This window comes from Amblyraja radiata, chromosome 16 (genome assembly GCF_010909765.2).
Source record: "Amblyraja radiata isolate CabotCenter1 chromosome 16, sAmbRad1.1.pri, whole genome shotgun sequence".
Classification (NCBI taxonomy): domain Eukaryota; kingdom Metazoa; phylum Chordata; class Chondrichthyes; order Rajiformes; family Rajidae; genus Amblyraja; species Amblyraja radiata.
Genome location: NC_045971.1, coordinates 4,536,761 through 4,556,365, shown reverse-complemented (window position 1 = coordinate 4,556,365; position 19,605 = coordinate 4,536,761). Strand labels below are relative to the sequence as shown.

Sequence of the window (19,605 nt, the reverse complement as noted above, 5' to 3'; positions counted from 1 at the left end):
CCACCCCCACTCCCTCAGGGAGAGGTTATGCAGGCTAGCACTTTATTCATAGAAACATGGAAAATAGGTACAGGAGTAGGCCATTCGGCCCTTCAAGCCAGCACCGCCATTCAATATGATCATGGCTGATCATCCAAAATCAGCTATATTTTAGTTTTGAAAAAGAAAAGCGGAGGGTTCAGAAGATTCTGGGGTCAATTTCCACTCCAGAAAGGACAGCACGCCTGAATCCTCGATTTTCTCCTCCCCAACCCAAAAAAACATTATTTACATCAACTCCGTTGAGACCAATGGGCAGCTTGCTGTCGAATGGTAAATACTAACCAGTTTAGGTTAGGAGCCAATAAAACTCACAGCTAAATCTAAAACAAGACGTTATAATACATGCAAATAATTGAGAATTATTTTTTACCTTGACATCAGCTGCCATCTTATCACCGGTAAAACCGTCCACTGTTAGCTGAAGGTAGGAGGTAAGAGAGCAAATAGTGAGAGGACTGTTAACATCTTCATACCAACACAGTACTACTGTACAGTGCATAAAAATAGCCCAACATTGCTTCTGCCCACACACAATTCATGTAAATAAACCTTCAGTTCAATAAACTCTTATATCGTTCTTTAAACCTACCAATTTTGATGGAGCTACTGCCAGCCCTCCCAGCATCTCCTTTTGATTCTGAATCTATTCATTTAGATTATTTTTGTGATGTGCTTTAAGATGTTGTTTTTCCTATTCAGATGCAAGTCAAGTTTCCTTTCCTATCTGTTCTTACCTTATTCATTACACCCACATCTTCAGTGCCATTGAATGAAGAGTCCTGCTGGGCCATTTCAAAGGGAAGGGAGGAGTCGGTCACACAGCTGGGAGGCCAGAGGTGCATGGAGACCAGTTGAGGTGATGGATCACAGGCTCCATAAAGAGCTTGGATGAGCCAGTCAGATTTTCTAACAATCCAGGGATGCAGAATTAAGGAGGAAATTTATGCTTGGCACAGGGTACAGGCGAGGTACTAAATGCGTATTTTGCAGCAGTATTCCAAGATGGACATGGAGGATAGTGGGCCTTACTAATATGCTCTGGCCGTTTGAAGTCACTGTGGTGGTTGAGTTGGGTCTCTCAAAAATGTCCGTGCCGAGTATGATGCCAAGACTAGCCCTTTCCTGATTGCACATAATCCAGATCCCTCCATTCCGTGCACATCAAATGCACAAACAATGAAGGCATGCATACCATATGCCCCCTTTACTACTCTATCTATTTATGTGAGCAGTGGCATTCTGCAGAGACCTGTTGTTTGTGATGTATAACACATATGTGTTATGGAATAATGATGGAAAGCTAGAACCGTTTATTAATGTATAACAATTTATTACTTGGAAGTAAATAAAGATTGGTCAGTAAATTTGTAGATGACACCAAAATGAGTGGAGTTGCAGACAGTTTAGAAGTTTGTCAAAAGATACAGCGGGATTTTGATCAGTTATAGTCTTGGGCAGAGAAATGGCAGATAGAGTTTAATCCAAGCAAGTGTGAGGTGTTGCACTCTGGGAGGTTGAATGCAAGGGCAAAGTATAACGTTAATGGCAAGACTGTGAGCAGCATTGACGTGCAGACGGATCTTGGAACATTAACAGCCTCCCGAGATACAGAATCTAGGATATCGACAAATGCCATAGATTAGGAACATGTGCAATAGCTGCAATGTGTTACACTTTTTGCAGTGGGATTTAGCTCTACATCCACCCAGTGAGACAGTATTACGGTGGAATAATGATAATTGAAACTAAATGGCAGCATCCCTAAAGAAGGGAACATTGTTCTGCTGAAGCAGCAAAAAATGAAGTCATCCCATCAAATATCTGTTTACCTTGATTAATCGTGATATTAAAAAGCCTCCTTGGTAACGATTGTATAGTTCCTCCCAGTTGTCCTTTAGAAACTTCCAGGCAGCTTTCCTCCCCATTAAACTCCCACTTGACACTCCACCGAGTACAAAGACCGTGTCCTGGGGACGAACTTCCTCCTAAAGGAAACATCAGAACTGCGGTTAAAATAGTTGTTTTTCTTTTAATAAACACTTTTCCTTTGTTGTGCACCAGTTTCACGAAGGCTACAGCACTGTGTACAGGAATGAAACAAAGTTGTGTATTTAATGGTTCACTGGTCTGACCACCATTGTAAGGCATCAAATGTTCGTGACTGAGATGTGGTCCCTGTAGCTACCACCTTGGTAATAGCTCCTGCAAATTGTAATTTGTCCATTTCTGAACCCCGACAGATCCTGGGGGCATCCAGTAATGCCCTCGTGCATTTAGTAGCAGCTCAGAGCAACAGTCAGTGTCCGTGGGGAAAGGAGGTTGGTGGCTCTTTCTTCTTGTGACAGCACATTCAACCAGATGCAGCCCCTTTCAATTCTGCTTCACAATATTACCGTGCCATCAATTATGACACACTTGCTGAATGGTGACCCTGAGCTGGGACCTAAAGTTACAAGTCAGGTATATTGTATATTGGCTTCCTCATGTGTAGGGAGAGGGAGCAGGGAAGAGAGAGATGGTGGGAAGAAACATTGCCTTCATTCAGACTATATCATCACTCATTTGGTTTCAGAGCAGGGAATGTCAGGAAACAGGGCCAGGTGGTCAAAATGACATTTCTTTGGTTTTATATACATCAAATTAAACAAATTTAGAACAAATTTAAATGATTTCCTTTCTTCATTCAAACAAATATTGTTGTAAAGAATAACACTGATGTGCAAGATTGTGCCATTCCCTGAAGTCACGGCCAGTGATTTACAGTTTGAGCAATTCAACCTGCATTTCTATTACATGGAACAGACCTAAAGCCTGCAATCCTGAATCACATTCTGAGAATTGACAGCTCAGCAGCCTTGCCCAAAGTGCATCATAGCACCTACGTTTAAAAAACAGAACAGTATTTATTAGATCATACCTTCTATGTCATAAAAATCCTGTTGATGCAAAGAGGAAAATGGGACTGAAGTAGTGTTGACGGGCATAATACATACATTTAAAGGAAAGAATAATGAACACACTAGGCAGAACGACAAAGATAGTTACACTGAAACATTAGGCTGTATTGCAGGAAGATTGTTGGTAACACAAAACATCAGTTAAGACCAGTTGGGCTTAAGAACTTGTTTCTACAATTTTATAGTGTAGAAACAAGTTCTTTGGAACACAAAATTCTTTGGAAGACTTTCATAGTGTTGTAGACACAAAGTGCTGGAGTAACTCAGAGGGACAGGCAGCATCTCTGGAGAGAAGAAATGGGTGATGTTTCGGGACAAGACCCTTCTTCAGACTGATGTTTCATAGTGTTGTGTTGTATCCAAATCGAGACTTTAAAGACTGGATCTGCAGGTTTGCTCCTGCACACAGAGTCAAGGAGGGTTCGGTGGCTGGGTAGAGTTGAACCAAAGGGAGCAATCACAGTTCCCATTGTGAAAAAGGTTACAAGTTCTGCACTAGCTTTTATGTTTCTCCATACACAATTGTGGTGACATTTGTAGTGAACACTCCGTCACTGTAGTAAACATCGCACTGTGATTACATCCTCCTGTCAGTGACGTGACTATAGTACCTTAGTGGACCCGTGTTTAGGAAGAGAGTCTGCTTTAGAATGGATCAGACTAACAGGGATTTCAGGCAGGTAGATGCATGTTTCAGGAAGATTAGCTATGTTTAAGAGGGAGTTAGATGTGGCCATTGTGGCTAAAGGGATCAGGGGGTATGGAGAGTTTGGGGTATGGAGAGAAAGCAGGTACAGGATACCAAGTTGGATGATCAGCCATGATCATATTGAATGGCGGTGCAGGCTCGAAGGGCCGAATGGCCTACTCCTGCACCAATGTTCTATGTTTCTGTTTCACATATATTAAAGGCACCAACTGTTAACACTGTGCAGGCACTACCAGAAAGTTGAGACCACAAAATCTGCAATACAGATACAAGAGTTTTGACATACATATCGCACTACTAATGAAAGGTCTGTGAGGAAAATAACTGATATTTTGTACCAAATGCAAGCACTAGCAACAAAGCATCATAGGGAAAAGTGACTGGTTAACCCTGCAAAGAAAATGTCAACCAAAACACAAAAGATATGTGTATTTATTTGCTGAACATGCAGGATAAGAAAAATAAAATTATTAATCTGCACGTTGCAGGAGTTGCAGCAACAGGGAGTGGTAAACGAATGCAGCAGATTGGTATCAGCTGATCTTGCATCTGTATTGCCAGCATTTGGGCAGAGGGATCCAATGCTGTTTGCAGTGGTCGGACACATTTACAAATCTGCCTTGTTACCACACTATTTAAGCTGTCAACATCATAAACAAAGACTGACTCTCCAAGCTTTTATTGTATCATTCACCCATAAGTGGGAAAAAAAACTACTGATCCTACCAAAAATATAGCTTAATTAAAAAAATAATAATAATTGTTGTTCCAGCATGTTCACATTAATGTAACTAAGCTTTTTTATAAAAGGTCAAGATTATTGCATCAGTCAAGTATCCAACAACACTAATTTTTTCTTTGATTTACTCTTTTCAAAGCGTAGGCTGCTCACACCCCCTACAAGCGCATCTCCTGTTAGCGGATCATCTCATCTCGGTGGGCCATTCATGGAGAATACCGTGGCTGAGAATGTCGCACCCTCCCAGCTGGTGGTGAGCAGTTCCTGCAGGGAAAGAGTGACAGAAAACCTGTGGTTTAGGCCCCTGAGCAGAGCAGCCATTGAGAATAGTGCGCATCAGGGGGGCGGGGGGAGGGTTGGAGGGGGGGGGGGGGGAAAGAAACTGGCACAGACGTGGGTCTGATTAGTTCATTGGGACTCAGTGGTGGATTTGGGATGCTTTCTACTCTTGGAACACCTTCAACTCAAAAGAGTTCCAAATCAAACTCGTGTTTGTGAAGGGCCTGGGAAGATCAGCTCAACAATGGGGTAACGTTTAAACATTTTGTCTGGCACTGCTACGTGGAGTGTGCTCTTGGGAGAAATCCAACACAGGTACTGATGACTGGGGCAGCCATAACAGGGAGTTCAATTATATGAACATTCAATGAAATATTTCTGCATGGAAACAAGTTGAAATCCATCTTTAAAATTGAGAGCAACACAACAGCTACATCAACCACATAACTTTATATTAGCCATGAAGAATTTGAAAAAGGCACCAGCTTATGAAGTTCAATAATTAACACCAGCGACATAAATCAGTGAGGCGTTTCCCTATGACTGGAGTAACGAGGACTGGATGAGGAAAGAATAAGTCATTATTTAGTTTGGCACCATTAGAGTTCCATTTTCTGAAAAAATATTACGCAACACCTGGAGAGATGGGGTGGGGAGGAGGAAAGGCTACCAGAGGATTAATTCTTTTTACACTTTTATTTATAATCGCAGTTAGTAAGATTAACTATTAATCTACTCAAACTTATATCCTACAACCACCCTGGTTGTGGAAGCTTTCTTCACAGAAAGAGACCCCCGAGGGTCGGGCTAGACTCTCCTTGACTATTATGTCTTGGACCTATTCTTTAGGAACTTGCTCAGTAGGGTCTGCTGAAACTACAAGTAGAGGCTGGAGAAGTGTCCTCGTACAGTGAGAACCTGTATAAAAGCTTTGAGATCCACGAACGAAAAATGGGAGAAGAGGAGAGGCAGAAATTAAAGATGGTCCACTAATATTTTTTTGGCTGGGTCAATCCTTTTCCCGTTGCATCAGTGTCAGAATCACAGGTTCAAGGAGGGATATTCCCTGTGTGATGGCGGTGCTTCTGCAGAGCTAGACTGAGAAAGTAAAAACCATCCTTGAGAAAACATGAGCGGCAAAGGTATCATACACTCGGAAGAGAATGTTTCATTTCTGAGGAAATAACATTAAACATTCTTGACATGCAAAAATATACATCATGGATTTGACTTTATTACTCTTAAAATGATAGCATGAATGCTATTTACAAGCCATGATGGCTTCACAACACGAGGAAGGAAGCACTAATTGTGAGGGTGGTGCTACTTTCAGTTGGGAGGGAAAGTGGAAGTTGCCAAGAGTTATAAAATGAAGGCTTGAGAATGCTCTCAAAACATTATTTTGGTGAAGTCCAAACCCTGCCTGTTACCTTTGCCTTGTTCCAACTGGTTGGAAGTTAATGTACAAGGACAGTGAAATGGAATTAAGGTTCCACAACCAATCAACTGACATAACATAAGAAATAACATACCGACATAGCAAAGGTCAAAACTTTCTGAACGAGGTCCGGGTGTAAGATGGTGCCCAGCAGCCTTTCAATTCGAACTTTCTCTTCCTGTAGATCTGTTTGGTTGTGGAGCTGCAAAATGCAATTGTCTTTGATCAGTGTAGGTGTAAAACACAATTGTGAATGATATACTTGATCTGTACACAAACTTCAGGAAAAGGGCAAGATAAAAAGGCAATTTTATCATCAAGCTGAGAATCAGGTTCCCTACGCCTGATGACAATTTATAACCAAGGTCCAACGCTCTGGTTCTCCATTTCCCGCACTGGTATCCATTCCCCATGCCTGGGTCCCAGCAGCCTCTTACAACCAAGCCAAGGGCACTCTTTAGACTTTAGAGGTACGGCGGAAACAGGCCCTTCGGCCCACCGAGTCCGTGCCGACCAGCGATCACACCGCACGCTAGCGACAATTTACAATTAATCTACAAACCTGTACGTCTTTGGAATGCGAGAAGAAAGCGGAACATCTGGAGAAAATTCACACGGTCATAAGGAATAGTAGAATTATCCCATTCGGCCCATCAAATATTGGCTGATCTATCCCTCCCTCCTAACCCCATTCTCCTGCCTTCTCCCCATAACCTCTGACACCTGCACTAATCAAGATTCTATCTATCTCTGCCTTAAAAAATATCCACTGACTTGGCCTCGACAGCCTTCTGTGGCAAAGAATTCCACAGATACTCCGACTAAAGAAATTTCTCCCCATCTCCTTCCTAAAAGAACGTCCTTTTAATTCTGAGGCTATGACCTCTGGTCCTAGACTCTCCCGCTAGTGGAAACATTCTCCCCACATCCATTCTATCCAAGCCTTTCACTATTCATAGGGAGAATGTACAAACATACGCTGTGGTCAGGATCAAAGCTGGGATCCTGGCTCTGTAATGCAGCAATTCTACCACTGCACCACTGGCACTCGCATTTGTCATCTACATACACTTTTCTTCTCCAACATTTTCCAATCTTATCTCATCTTTCCAACATTTGTACATCTTTTCATTTATTACAAGGATGAACCCGATTGATTCTCACACAGCCAAGATTCTCACTGGCTGTCATTTGAGCCAAGACCCCAGGGTGTGCAACATTTACATTCCAGCTGTCAGAAACACAAGGGATGGCCATGAGCTAGATTGCACCTATGTAAGCTCTTCAAGGTATATCCTCAGTCTCAATCCTTGTCTCTCCCTCCCTTTTTCCTTTTGAATGCTGTTATGAATTTTGTTTTTGCCAACGTCACGATCTAATGACCCAATGTGCTTGAAAATCTCCACATCTCTCCCTTTCTGGTGATCTTAGATGTGCAATTTAATGAATCAGTTTATGAACGATAAATCAGGAAAATCTGTGCATAGAATATCCTGTTTATATGTAATTTTAATTTAAAAAAGCAGTTTGCTCTCTTCTTTGCCCCAATGTTTATTTTGGTGGAATTGGCAATTCTACAAAGTACAAAGGAATCTCTTCACAACCCATGTAGAATCTTAGCGGCAGCACTTCTAGTTTGTTAGTTAATAGCACAACTGATTGATTCTTTAGAGATGCTGCTTAACCTGCTGAACATTTTCGACATGTTACATTTTTGCGTCACTCTCAAAATCTGTAAAACATTCAGGCCATAACGCAACACCAACCATGTAATACTGTGCATTTTTTCATTCACAAACTGGATTATTCCTCAAAATATTTAACTGATTTTTCTTACTACATCCCAAACGACACACTGCATGCTTTTATGCTTTTGCCGAATCTTTTATAATTTTGTCCTGTTAAACAGGCAATGCGCAGTGACAACCAATTCCTCAAGATGGCACTGTCAGCCCAGGTCATCGGGAGTAAACATGGAAACATTAAATAGGATTTAACAGATATTTCTGAAAAAAGATTGAACATTTATCGATAAATTGAGTCGCTTGCCTTCTTGGGAATAAGATCCACCGTATAAAACATAGCATTTAGTACCAATAAACAGCTGAGGAAATTGCTCCCTGATGATTTTCCTGCTTTTTTACTATTTTACCAATATGTACCCGTGTCCTGCAGTCAATAATTAATTTAAAACATTTTCCAGATTGAAGTTTTCCATTATACTAAGAATCACTAATTTCGACAATGTGCTTTCCCATTTTGGGGAAGACTTTGTGGCCCCAAACCACATTGAAGGAAACCTCTTTGAAAATATGATTTGTTATTATATGAAATGGCAGCAATCAGCAGCAGTAGAAACAAAAATGCCAATATCTTAGCATTTGTACGTTAAACAGATTATAAACTCTTTATATTTCTTCTTGTAGCAATGGAACTTCTTTTTCACTTGTATTATAATTATTAATTTAATTAAACATTTTTTTAAAATCCATATGTACTGCATTTATAGGCTAGCTCTGCTGCTGCATTTAATCATTTCCTTGTTCCATTGTCGGTACATATGACAATTAAACACTCTTGACTATTGTAGAAAGGAGGAACTGCAGATGCTGGTTTACAAAAAGGACACAAAGTGCCGGAGTAACAGCGAGTCAGGCAGCATCTCTGGAGAACTTGGGACAGGTGACGTTCTGGCTCCGGGACGTTTCCGGTGGGCGGCGCGACTCTCGTCAGCAGCGGCCTCTGCAGTCCGTCTGCGTTTTTTATTATTTTATGTCTATGTTTTTATGTAGTTTTTGTTATTTTTGTTGGGGTATGTGTGTGGGGGGGGTGGGGGTGGTGTGGGGGGGTTGGGGGTAACTTTTAAATCTCTCCCTGCACGGGAGACCCGATCTTTTCTTTGTCGGGTCTCCGTTGTCGTTGGGGCTGCAACGAGGAGCGGCCTCCAACAGGAAGACCGGGGGCTCTGGTGCCGACTACTCACCTCACCGTCGCGGAGCTGGCCGAGTCCAGAGCGGGTGGAGCTGTGGTGGACGCTGCTGCCACCCGACCTCTGGAGATTCGGTGGCTGCAACTGCGGGTTTGGCGGACGGCACCGGGAGCCCGCGGGTCCCTGGAGGGAGTCCGCTTTTCAGGGCTCCCGCAACGGCGACTACTCCCGCCCGAGTTGCGGGGTTGAAGAGCTCCTGGAGCGGGGCCTACATCACCGCCACGCGCGGCTTGGAATGGCCGCGGGAGTTTGCGAGCGCACGCCCGGGGGCTCTAACACCAAGACCCGGTGTGCGACCTTGCATCGCCCGGCGTGGCTTTAATGGCCACGGGACAATTCGCCATCGCCCGCCGGGGGCTTTGACTTTGACTCTGACATCGGGGGGGAGAGTGCAGTGGAGAGATAAGTTTTTTTGGCCTTCCATCACAGCGATGTGATGGATGTTTATGTAAATTATGTTGTGTCTTGGGTCTATTTGTTTGTAATGTATGGCTGCAGAAACGGCATTTCATTTGGACCTCAAGGGGTCCAAATGACAATAAATTGAATTGTATGTATGTATGTATGTTGTTCTTCAGATCTGGAACTTCACTTATCCAAGTTCTCCAGATATGCTGCCTGACCCGCTGTGTTACCCTAACCCCACAATGTGTACAGTGCATTCAGGAAGTATTCAGACCCATTCACTTTTTCCTCATTTTGTTCCATTCCAGCCTTATTCTAAAATGGATTAAAAAAAAATGTTGTAATCATCAATCTACACACAATACCCCATAATAAAAAAATGAGAACAGGTGTTTAGAAATGTTTGCAAAGTAATTAAAAATAAATAACTGAAATATCACGTTTACATTCAGCCTCTTTACTCAGCACTTTGTTGAGGCACCTTTGGCAGCGATTACAGCCTCAAGTCTTCTTGGGTATGACGCTATAAGCTTGGCACACCTGTATTTGGGTAATTTCTCCCATTCTTCTCTGCAGATCCTCTCAAACTCTGTCAGGTTGGATGGGGAGTGTCGATGCACAGCTATTTTCAGGTCCCTCCAGAAATGTTCGATCGGGTTCAAGTCCGGGCTCTGGCTGGGCCACTCAAGGACATTCACGGACTTGTTATAAAGCCACTCCTGCTTTGGCTTGCTGTGTGCTTAGGGTCATTGTCCTGTTGGAAGGTGAACCTCCACCCCAGTCTGAGGTCCAGAACGCTCTGGAGCAGGTTTCCATCAAGGATCTCTCTGTACTTTGCTCTGTTCATCTTTCCCTTGATCCTGACTAGTCTCCCAGTTCCTGCCGCTGAAAAACATCCCCAAAGTATGATGCTGCCACCAAGTGGTCTGTCATGTGCCTTTTACTGTGGAGTGGCTCCCGTCTGGGCACTCTACGATAAAGGCCTGATTGGTGGAGTGCTGCAGATATAGTTGTCCTTCTGGGAAGGTTCCACAGAGGAACTCTGGAGCTCTGTCAGAGTGACCATCGGGTTCTTGGTCACCTCCCTGACTAAGGCCCTTCTCCCACGATTGCTCAGTTTGGCCGGGTGGCCAGCTCTATGAAGAGTCCTGGTGGTTCCAAAGTTCTTCCATTTAAGAATGACGGAGGCCACTGTGCTCTTCGGGACCTGCAATGCTGCAGAAATTGTTTTATACCCTTCCCCAGATCTGTGTCTCTACACAATCCTGTCTCGGAGGTCTACGGACAATTCTTTCGTGTTTTTGAGTGTCATAGCAAAGGGTCTGAACACTTATGTAAATGTGATATTTCTGTTAATTCTTTTTATTTACGTTGCAAAAATTTCTAAACACCTGTTTTCGCTTCTTCATTCTGGGGTATTGTGTGTAGATTGATGATTAAAAAAAAAAGAATTTGATCAATTTTAAAATAAGGCTGTAAGGTAACAAAATGTGGAAAAAGTGAATGGATCTGAATACTTTCTGAATGGACTGTATGTGGTACACAAGCACTGGAATGTGTGAGATTCAGTCTCTCCACTAGGATGGTAGTCAGTCTCGACCATGTGAGAAAATAATCTGTGATTCTGCAAATACTGGACAAAAAAAATTGGGATAAAATGAAAGGGGAAAAAAAAAATCTATATTCTGAACCCAAGTATTTCAAGTGAAAGCATCATTACCATATCTGCTGCTCACGGTGGTCTCCAGTGAAGGGGGAGACTAAATGCAGATTGGGAGACCGCTTTGCAGAACACTGTTCAGTCTGCCAAGCTTATCGTTGCCTGTCACTTTAAAATTTTCCTCCTCCTCTTTATTAAACCTCTGTCCTCAGCCTCTGCCACCACCTTGAAAAACAACACCAGCTTTCAACGAGGCACTTTACAGCTTCGGATTCAGCACAAGTCAACAGTTTCAGATGATGATGTTGCTTTCCTATTGTCCACCTTGTCTCAACCTCCCCTTGTCACTTCTTATTCCGTTAACGCCCCCCTGCATCATTGTTTTATCTCTCCTGCCTTCCATCTCCTTGACTTTCCGTGTGGGAAGGAACTGCAGATGCTGGTTTACAACAAAGGTAGTCACAAGATGCAGGAGTAACTCAGCGGGACAGGCAGCATGTCACCCATACCTTCTATCCAGAGGTGCTGTCTGTCTCGCTAAGTTACTCCAGCATCGTGTGTCTATCCTTGACTTTACTTTTTGTTCTCTCCTTCTCCCATTTTCCTTGCATCTTGAAACTTACTTTACCAGTTCAAATGAAAGACCCGAAATATTAACCGTTTCTTTTGCCACAGATGTGGCCCAGCTTGCTGAGTATATCCAGTATTTTCTGTTTTTTTAATTTCACTTTTCCATCATCTACAGTCTTTGTGTTCTTCTACACTTCCTTTCATTGCTTTGTTAATGGGATCAATAGTTAAATGTTTCTCTAAAAAAAACTAAAAATATTTTGAAAACAATTGAATTTATCAAAAGGTACACAAAATTGCTGGGGAAACTCAGCAGGTGCAGCAGCATCTATGGAGCGAAGGAAATAGGCGACGTTTCGGGCCGAAACCCAAGGGTTTCGGCCCGAAACGTCGCCTATTTCCTTCGCTCCATAGATGCTGCTGCACCCGCTGAGTTTCCCCAGCAATTTTGTGTACCTTCGATATTCCAGCATCTGCAGTTCCCTTTTGAACACAAATTTATCAAAAGGTTGCCTTTGGCATTATTTTTGAAAGTACAAACTCCTTCACAGGTCCTGCCTTGTAGTACCCAACATCCTAAGTCATGCTCAGGTACTTATTTAGCCCCAGAGTAGGAGCTTCAGGCAGCTAAAACTGCAAGGAGCAACAAAGTCAATCACAATCCTATCATAACTCATTGGCCACCTTTTAGTGGCAATCACAGTGATGACACAAACGCCTGGTTTATACTTAAGTTCATAAATTCAAGGAGCAGAATTGGGCCACTTAGCCCACCAAGTCTACTCCGCCATTCACTCATGGCTGATCTATCTTTCCTTCTAAACCCTCCCATAACCCCCCATCACCTTTACTAATCAATAATCTGCCAATCTCTGCATTATAAATACCCAATGACTTGGTCTCCGCAGCTGTATGTGCCAATGAATTCCACAGATTCACCACCCTCCGACGAAATAAATTCCTCCTCTCCTTTTTAAAGTTTACGCCCTTTTATTCTGAGGCAATGGCCTCTGGTCCTAGACTCTTCACCTAGTGGAAACATCCTCTCCACATTCACTCTGTCCAGGCCTTTCACTATTTGGTAAGTTTCAATGAGGTTTGCCCCTCATCCTTCTAAACTCCAGCGAGTAGCGGCCCAGTGCCTTCAAACACTCGTCATCTGTTAACCCAATCATTCCTGGGATCATTCTCTCCAACGTCAGCACATCCTTCCTCAGATATCGGGCTCACAATACTCCAAATGCGGTCTGACCAGTGCCTTCTCAAGCCTTTGCATTACATCCCTGTTTTTTGTATTTTACCCTTTTTGAAATAAATGCAAGCATTGCATTCGCAATGCAACTTCCTTCAGGGCCAACAGGCTTTATGACTCCCAGGAAATCAATGAATACAATGCACCCCATTTATAGGGTTTAAGGAAAAAGTACAAATACAACCAATCTTTGCTAATGCCTGGTTTAATTGTAGGAAAGGCACCCTGCTAAACAGAAGATTGATGGGAAGGGAAAAGAAAGACAAAACATACCTTCAACATTGTTTCTAGTGTTGTTGCATCTCCATGTTTCAGAACGGTTAAATATACCTGAGGAGATGATACAAGATATGTTATTTCCAATTGTAAGGAATATAGTTAGAACATTTATTTTACAGATCGCAGTCTACAGCTTGGTTGGGGGGGAAGGGGAACAATATCACAGCAGTAATTGAATTTCAAGTGGAACTTGGATTATCAACCATGAGGTCATATCCTGGAAGAGCGAGGCTTCCACAAACACAATTGTTATAATTCAGGCAGTTCTATACATTCCAGACACTGAAAGCTTAGCCACAGAACACAGTGCAAGTGCTTTTTTAATTTTTAACAGTTACCAAAGATTTTGTTTGTGATTATGAGCTCAAATTATTTCCATAGATTACACATTCACATTTTCTAATGCATTTCAGAATTAACAAATGTCCCCCTTCCCACTGACAAGTGTGCGAATCTCATCTTCTGGACAGAGTGGCAATGTCCTCGAGCTTCTTCGACTTCACTGCTCAGCCACGACACTGGGGAAAGCAAATAAAGATCGGCTTAATGGCTTCAGTTCACCAGCGTGACCCCAAGCATCCGGTTGCCTGTATTAATTTTCTATCTCAATCCCACTATGATCACTGGATCTTCAATAGTTCCAACAAAACTGAATATATGTTTGATTAGCAGAGACTCATCTTTCAACTAGACACAAAACTGCCTTCCAGAGGTGACAAGTTCAACAACCCCACGTTAGCATTTCATTTCCGCAGAATTCATAATTTCTCTGCTTCTGGTTAATTTGTAGATTAACAAATTCACAAGTTATAGGAGTAGAATTAGGCCATTCAGCCCATCGAATCTACTCCGCCATTCAATCTTGGCTGATCTCTGCCTCCTAATCCCATTTTCCTGCCTTCTCCCCATAACCCTCGACACCTGTTCTAATCAAGAATTTGTCTATCTCTGCCTTAAAAATATCCACTGACTTGGCCTCCTCTCTGTGGCAATGAGTTCCACAGATTAACTACCCAGTTCGCAGGTTCGCAGGGAATACCATTCGCAGGCTCCCAGAGATTTGCAAGTCAGACTTACTTGAAAATATTTTGAAAATATTTTAGTATTCCTTCATTCTCGCCTGGTACAAATCCTGAAACACTTAATCCCAAAAGCGTCAAGGCGTTAAATGCAACATTTAAGAAGCAGTTAGACAGGCACAGGGAGAGCACGGGTTTGGAGAGAAATGGGCCAAATGCTAGCAGGTGGGACTAGTGTAGCTGGAACATGTGGGCAAGTTGGGCCGAAGGGCCTGTTTCCACACTGTCTCACTCTATGATGACTAAATTAAATGTCTTAACCTACTCTATAATCCTTATATTTAATCTTTCCTGTTTTTGGACCAATATTCCAATTTATTTTCCTCACTCTTTTTCTGCACCCGAAAACATTTAACATTTCCCCACTTCTGTTCCAATATCATTGACCTGATAAACATAGAAAATAGGTGCAGGAGTAGGCCATTCGGCCCTTCGAGCCAGCACCGCCATTCAATATGATCATGGCTGATCATTCAAAATCATTACCCCATTCCTGCTTTTCCCCCCATATCCCTGGATTCCGTTAGCCCCAAGAGCTCTCTCTTGAAAACATCCAGTGAATTGGCCTCCACTGCCTCTGTGGCAGAGAATTCCTCAGATTCACAACTCTCTGGGTGAAAAAGTTTTTCCTCATCTCAGTCCTAAATGGCTTACCCCTTATTCTTAAACTGTGACCCCTGGTTCTGGAGTCCCAGAACATCGGGAACATTTTACCTGCATTTAGCCTGTCCAATCCCTTAAGAATTTAATGTTTCTATTAGATCCCCCCTCATCATTCTAAATTCCAGTGAATGCAAGCCGAGTCGACCCATTCTGATAATCTAAATACTACACCCTTGCTGCCTGACTTGCTGAGTATTTTGCCTTCACTGTAAGCCAAATTATTGACTGGACTTCTTTAAGTTGTTGTGAATTACATAGAATTTTGGTTGAAAATATTTTAACAGATTAGAAACCTTTGTAGATTTCTATTTGGCAATCGCATTGCTCTGCACAGCTTTACTGTCAATTGGGAAAATTGATGGGAGGTTGCACTGCGAGTATGAATTTTTATTGAGAGTTTTAATTCCTTGTGGGCAGAGCTGGCTACTATTCTGATTAATTCACCACTAAATATGACGAGTCAGCCTCCTTCTGTACACATTCCAACACATACATTAAACCATTTTGTGATCATCCTAAATGTCAATTTCAAGCTCCTCACTGCTATTTAGTTCTTACTGTCGAAAATCAAAGTAATTTAGAATGTATAACCAGTCAGATAACATTTAATTTGTATTTTGGGACAATATTTGAAGTGAATAATTATTTTATTTCCTGCACTTGTACATCTACGTTTTATTTCCGCACTTAAAAATAAATCTAAATTAAATTTACGAACCTACAAATTAGTGTAGCTTCTGGACTCTTAAAGCTTGCATTATCATTTAATAAAATGATGGCAGATCAGATTATTCCCGTCTAGCCGCAGTACCATTCACCTGGCTTCTTATCAAGGTCTCTCTGCCAATAAAATATTCAAAGATTCCAAAGTCTCATAACATCAGGAAACATAAATGCGTCATCCGTATTAGGGGTGGTTAGGTGACTCAGTGATAGAGCTGCTGCCTTTTCGTGCCATAGACCGAGATTCGATGGAGTTTGTGCGTTCTCCCTGTGAACCTGTGGGTTTTCTCCGGGTGCTCCGGTTTCCTCCCACACTCCAATGAGTTACAGCTTTGTAGGTTAATTGGCTTTGGTAAACATTATCCTTGGTGTGTAGCATAGTGTTAGTGTTCGGGTCGATCACTGGTCAGTGGGGATTCGGTGGGCAAAGGGCCTGTTTCTACACTGTATCTCTAAAGTCTAAGATAGACACAAAATGCTGGAGTAACTCAGCGGAACAGATATCTTCGCTGGATAGAAAGAATGGGTGACGTTTCGGGTCAAGACCCTTCTTCAGAGAGAGTCAGAGGAGAGGGAAACCAGAGATTATGGAAGGGTAAGGTAAGAAAACCGTCTACCAGGTAGGCAATCTATTATTTTTAAACTGGCGACCCCAATTTCTAGATTCTGCCACAGGGGGAAACCCCATAATGACCCTGGGGTCATTTCAATCGTCATCTCCATCCGAGTCACAGATATTGTACAATGTGGAGGCCTCTGCACCAATTGATTAAACAACTGTGCTATCATAGTTTATAACTGTTGACCTAGAGATAAGGAGGACAACTGAATCACAGCTAGTCAAGTCGTTAGTTTGGCATGAAACCTATTATAAAGTTCTATATGTGCATTATACTATCCAGAGCACCAACTGACGTTTGACAGCATTCTGTGGGCATAATCAATGATAATGTGCTGGGAGGAATTCTCCAACAACATACTGATGGGTTATAGATTTGCTGTAACCTTCACTCATGCAGTCAACAGAATATAAGTGTACATTTAAGAAAATGCTGCTCGCTGGATTTGTACAAGGATGATTCTGCATCTGGAGCATGGATTAATGGTTATACAGTGACCTTGCCGATGTCTTTTAAAGTACTTCTCAGACATTCCTTGTGGGGAAATGATTTAAACCAGCCGAGGTCAGATGCAGGCTAAGTGTTTCCCCAGGTTGGCAACGGTTTGATTCCTCTTCTGATTTTCTGAAAGGTTAAAATGCATCGGGAAATGTTTGTCACTGTTTTACAAATACACTTTCTATAAGCTGGCCTACAATGAAGAAAAGTACGGGTTCCTTCAGCCCACAATGTTTGTGCCGAACATGACGCCACTGGTCTCTCTGCCTGGACATGATCCATATCCCTGCACTAGCACGTGCCTATCTAAAAGCTTCGTATCTGCCTCCACCTCCACCACCACCCCTGGCAATGCACCCCACCACCCCACCACTGCCTTGTACATCTCCATTAAACTACCCCCCACTTCCCTTATAGCTAGGCCTTCCAGTGTACACCATTTCCACCATAGGAAAAGGCTCTAACATCTTCAACCTCTCCTCTAGGACGAGATTTTCCACATGCAATGAGGGATCAAGGTCAGTTTGAGTATAGGAGCAGGGAGGTTCTACTGCAGTTGTACAGGGTCTTGGTGAGACCACACCTGGAGTATTGTGTACAGTTTTGGTCTCCTAATCTGAGGAAAGACATTCTTGCCATGGAGGGTGTACAGAGAAGGTTCACCAGACTGATTCCTGGGATGTCAGGACTTTCATATGAAGAAAGACTGGATAGACTCGGCTTGTACTCGCTAGAATTTAGAAGATTGAGGGGAGATCTTATAGAAACTTACAAAATTCTTAAGGGGTTGGATAGGCTAGATGCAGGAAGATTGTTCCCGATGTTGGGGAAGTCCAGAACAAGTGGTCACAGTTTAAGGATAAGGGGGAAATCTTTTAGGACCTAGATGAGGAAAACATTTTTCACACAGAGAGTGGTGAATCTCTGGAATTCTCTGCCACAGAAGGTAGTTGAGGCCAGTTCATTAGCTATATTTAAGAGGGAGTTAGATGTGGCCCTTGTGGCTAAAGGGATCAGGGGGTATGGAGAGAAGGCAGGTACAGGATACTGAGTTGGATGATCAGCCATGATCATATTGAATGGCGGTGCAGGCTCGAAGGGCCGAATGGCCTACTCCTGCAACTATTTTCTATGTTTCTATGTTAATCTTCTTGTCCCTCACCTTGACTAATTTGTGAAACTCAACATCGAACAGCTGAGCAACCTTTGGCCCACAATGTTTTAAATGACTTTCAGATATTATCATGAATATCTGTATCATAGCTGCTGCACAAAATAACTGAATCATTAATCTAATAGCCCACTGATTGTACGGCACCACCTCACACAGTTAAATCTTTCACAAATGAGCGATTGTATGCGAGCAGACAACCACAAAGCAGAGAAGAATCCTACTCAAACAAAATTATTTCTAACCACTGCTGTGCACAGCGATACCATTCAGGGTTGAATCACATGGAGTCATAGTTCCACCTGGAAGATAGCAATCAACAAGAACATTCCCACATATTTTGCTACATTCCTAGGAAAGGAATTTTGCACATCCGTCACCGTGATCGACAGATGACCGATGGTCTTGTGTGTACATTCATGTCTGTATGCTGTGTCTATTTTGTATGTCGATCAAGTTTATGGTCACTGATCTTTCCAAGGTGAGAGTCCTCTGATCTGCGACGGCACAAACAGCAACAAGCAGCTTGTCAGCCAGGTTTATTGAAGAAAATTCTGAATGAGGTTGTGGGATGTGTTCAGGATGTTGGAGTGCAAGACACTGCCTAATCTGCACTTCTGTAGGACAAACAAGTACATTTTAGTGTTTCTCTGTGTGTTTTGTGTGGGAGGTGGTGTGGGGGTGTGGGGGAAACCGTTTCGGTCGCCTCCTCCATGGAGAGGCGACTTTTTTTCATGTCGCCTCCACCGTGGCTTAACAGCAAGGATAGGGCGGTCTTTCCCGGAGACGCGCCCGGAGCTTCAGCGGCGGGCGCAGCACGGACTCTCGTTGCGGAGCGGGCAAGTCCTCGCCAGAGGGGAGCGCTCCGTTTCGGTGGCCCGCGGCAGCCGGCAGCCTGAAGCTGTGGTCTGCAGAGCTCCAGCTGGTGCTGCGTCTGCAGCCCGGGATCCCTCGTGGGGGTCCCGGGGGAAGAGGAGCTCCAATTACCGGCCCGCGGCCTACTTCAACCGCAGGCGCGGCGGTGACTTAACAACAGGAGCGGGGTCCCTTGCCAGGGATCCCTGGAGGGGAGTTTCGACCGTCCTGCAGTCTGCGGTGCTTCTGGCTGCGGCGGGAACTTTAAATCTTCGACCGCCCGGCCTGCGGCCTACACCAACTTGAAGCCGCGCTCTCCGGTGGGGAAGAGCCGATTCTGGACTTACCTGGACATTTTACCTTGTCCTTTTACCATCTGGACGCCCGCAGCGACGGCTGCGGAGGGTTGAGGTCCCAACCACGGGGGAAAATGGAGGAGGACTGGCCAAATTTTGTGCCTTTCACCACAGTGATGAATGCTGTGGTGGATGTTAGTGTGTTTGTGTGTGTTCTTTATCATTGTACCGCTGCTCGCAAATTCATTTCACTTGCACTTTCTGTGCAATGTGAGGATTAAAACCGTATTGTATTATATTGTTGTTGTATTGGGAGTTGTTGTCTTTACGCATCAGTACAGCTTCAGCCAAGCCATAATCTAATTTAACAGGAGGCTTCTT

General features: G+C 43.2%; 1 protein-coding gene across 3 annotated transcripts in view; it reads right to left on the bottom strand.

Annotated features, from left to right (window-relative positions):
- The window catches only part of npepps (aminopeptidase puromycin sensitive), a 159,183-nt gene that overhangs the window by 9,136 nt on the left and 130,442 nt on the right, over positions 1-19,605 (bottom strand). For 2 of the 3 annotated variants that reach the window (XM_033034924.1, XM_033034925.1), the window contains exons 19-22: positions 13,314-13,370; positions 6,259-6,366; positions 1,872-2,027; positions 413-460 (exon numbers count right to left, since the gene is read on the bottom strand). In XM_033034924.1, the coding sequence (XP_032890815.1) occupies positions 413-460; positions 1,872-2,027; positions 6,259-6,366; positions 13,314-13,370 (369 nt within the window). Of the gene's footprint in view, positions 1-412; positions 461-1,871; positions 2,028-4,575; positions 4,712-6,258; positions 6,367-13,313; positions 13,371-19,605 lie in introns of those variants that run through there. The other variant, XR_004414294.1, reaches the window with a different exon arrangement.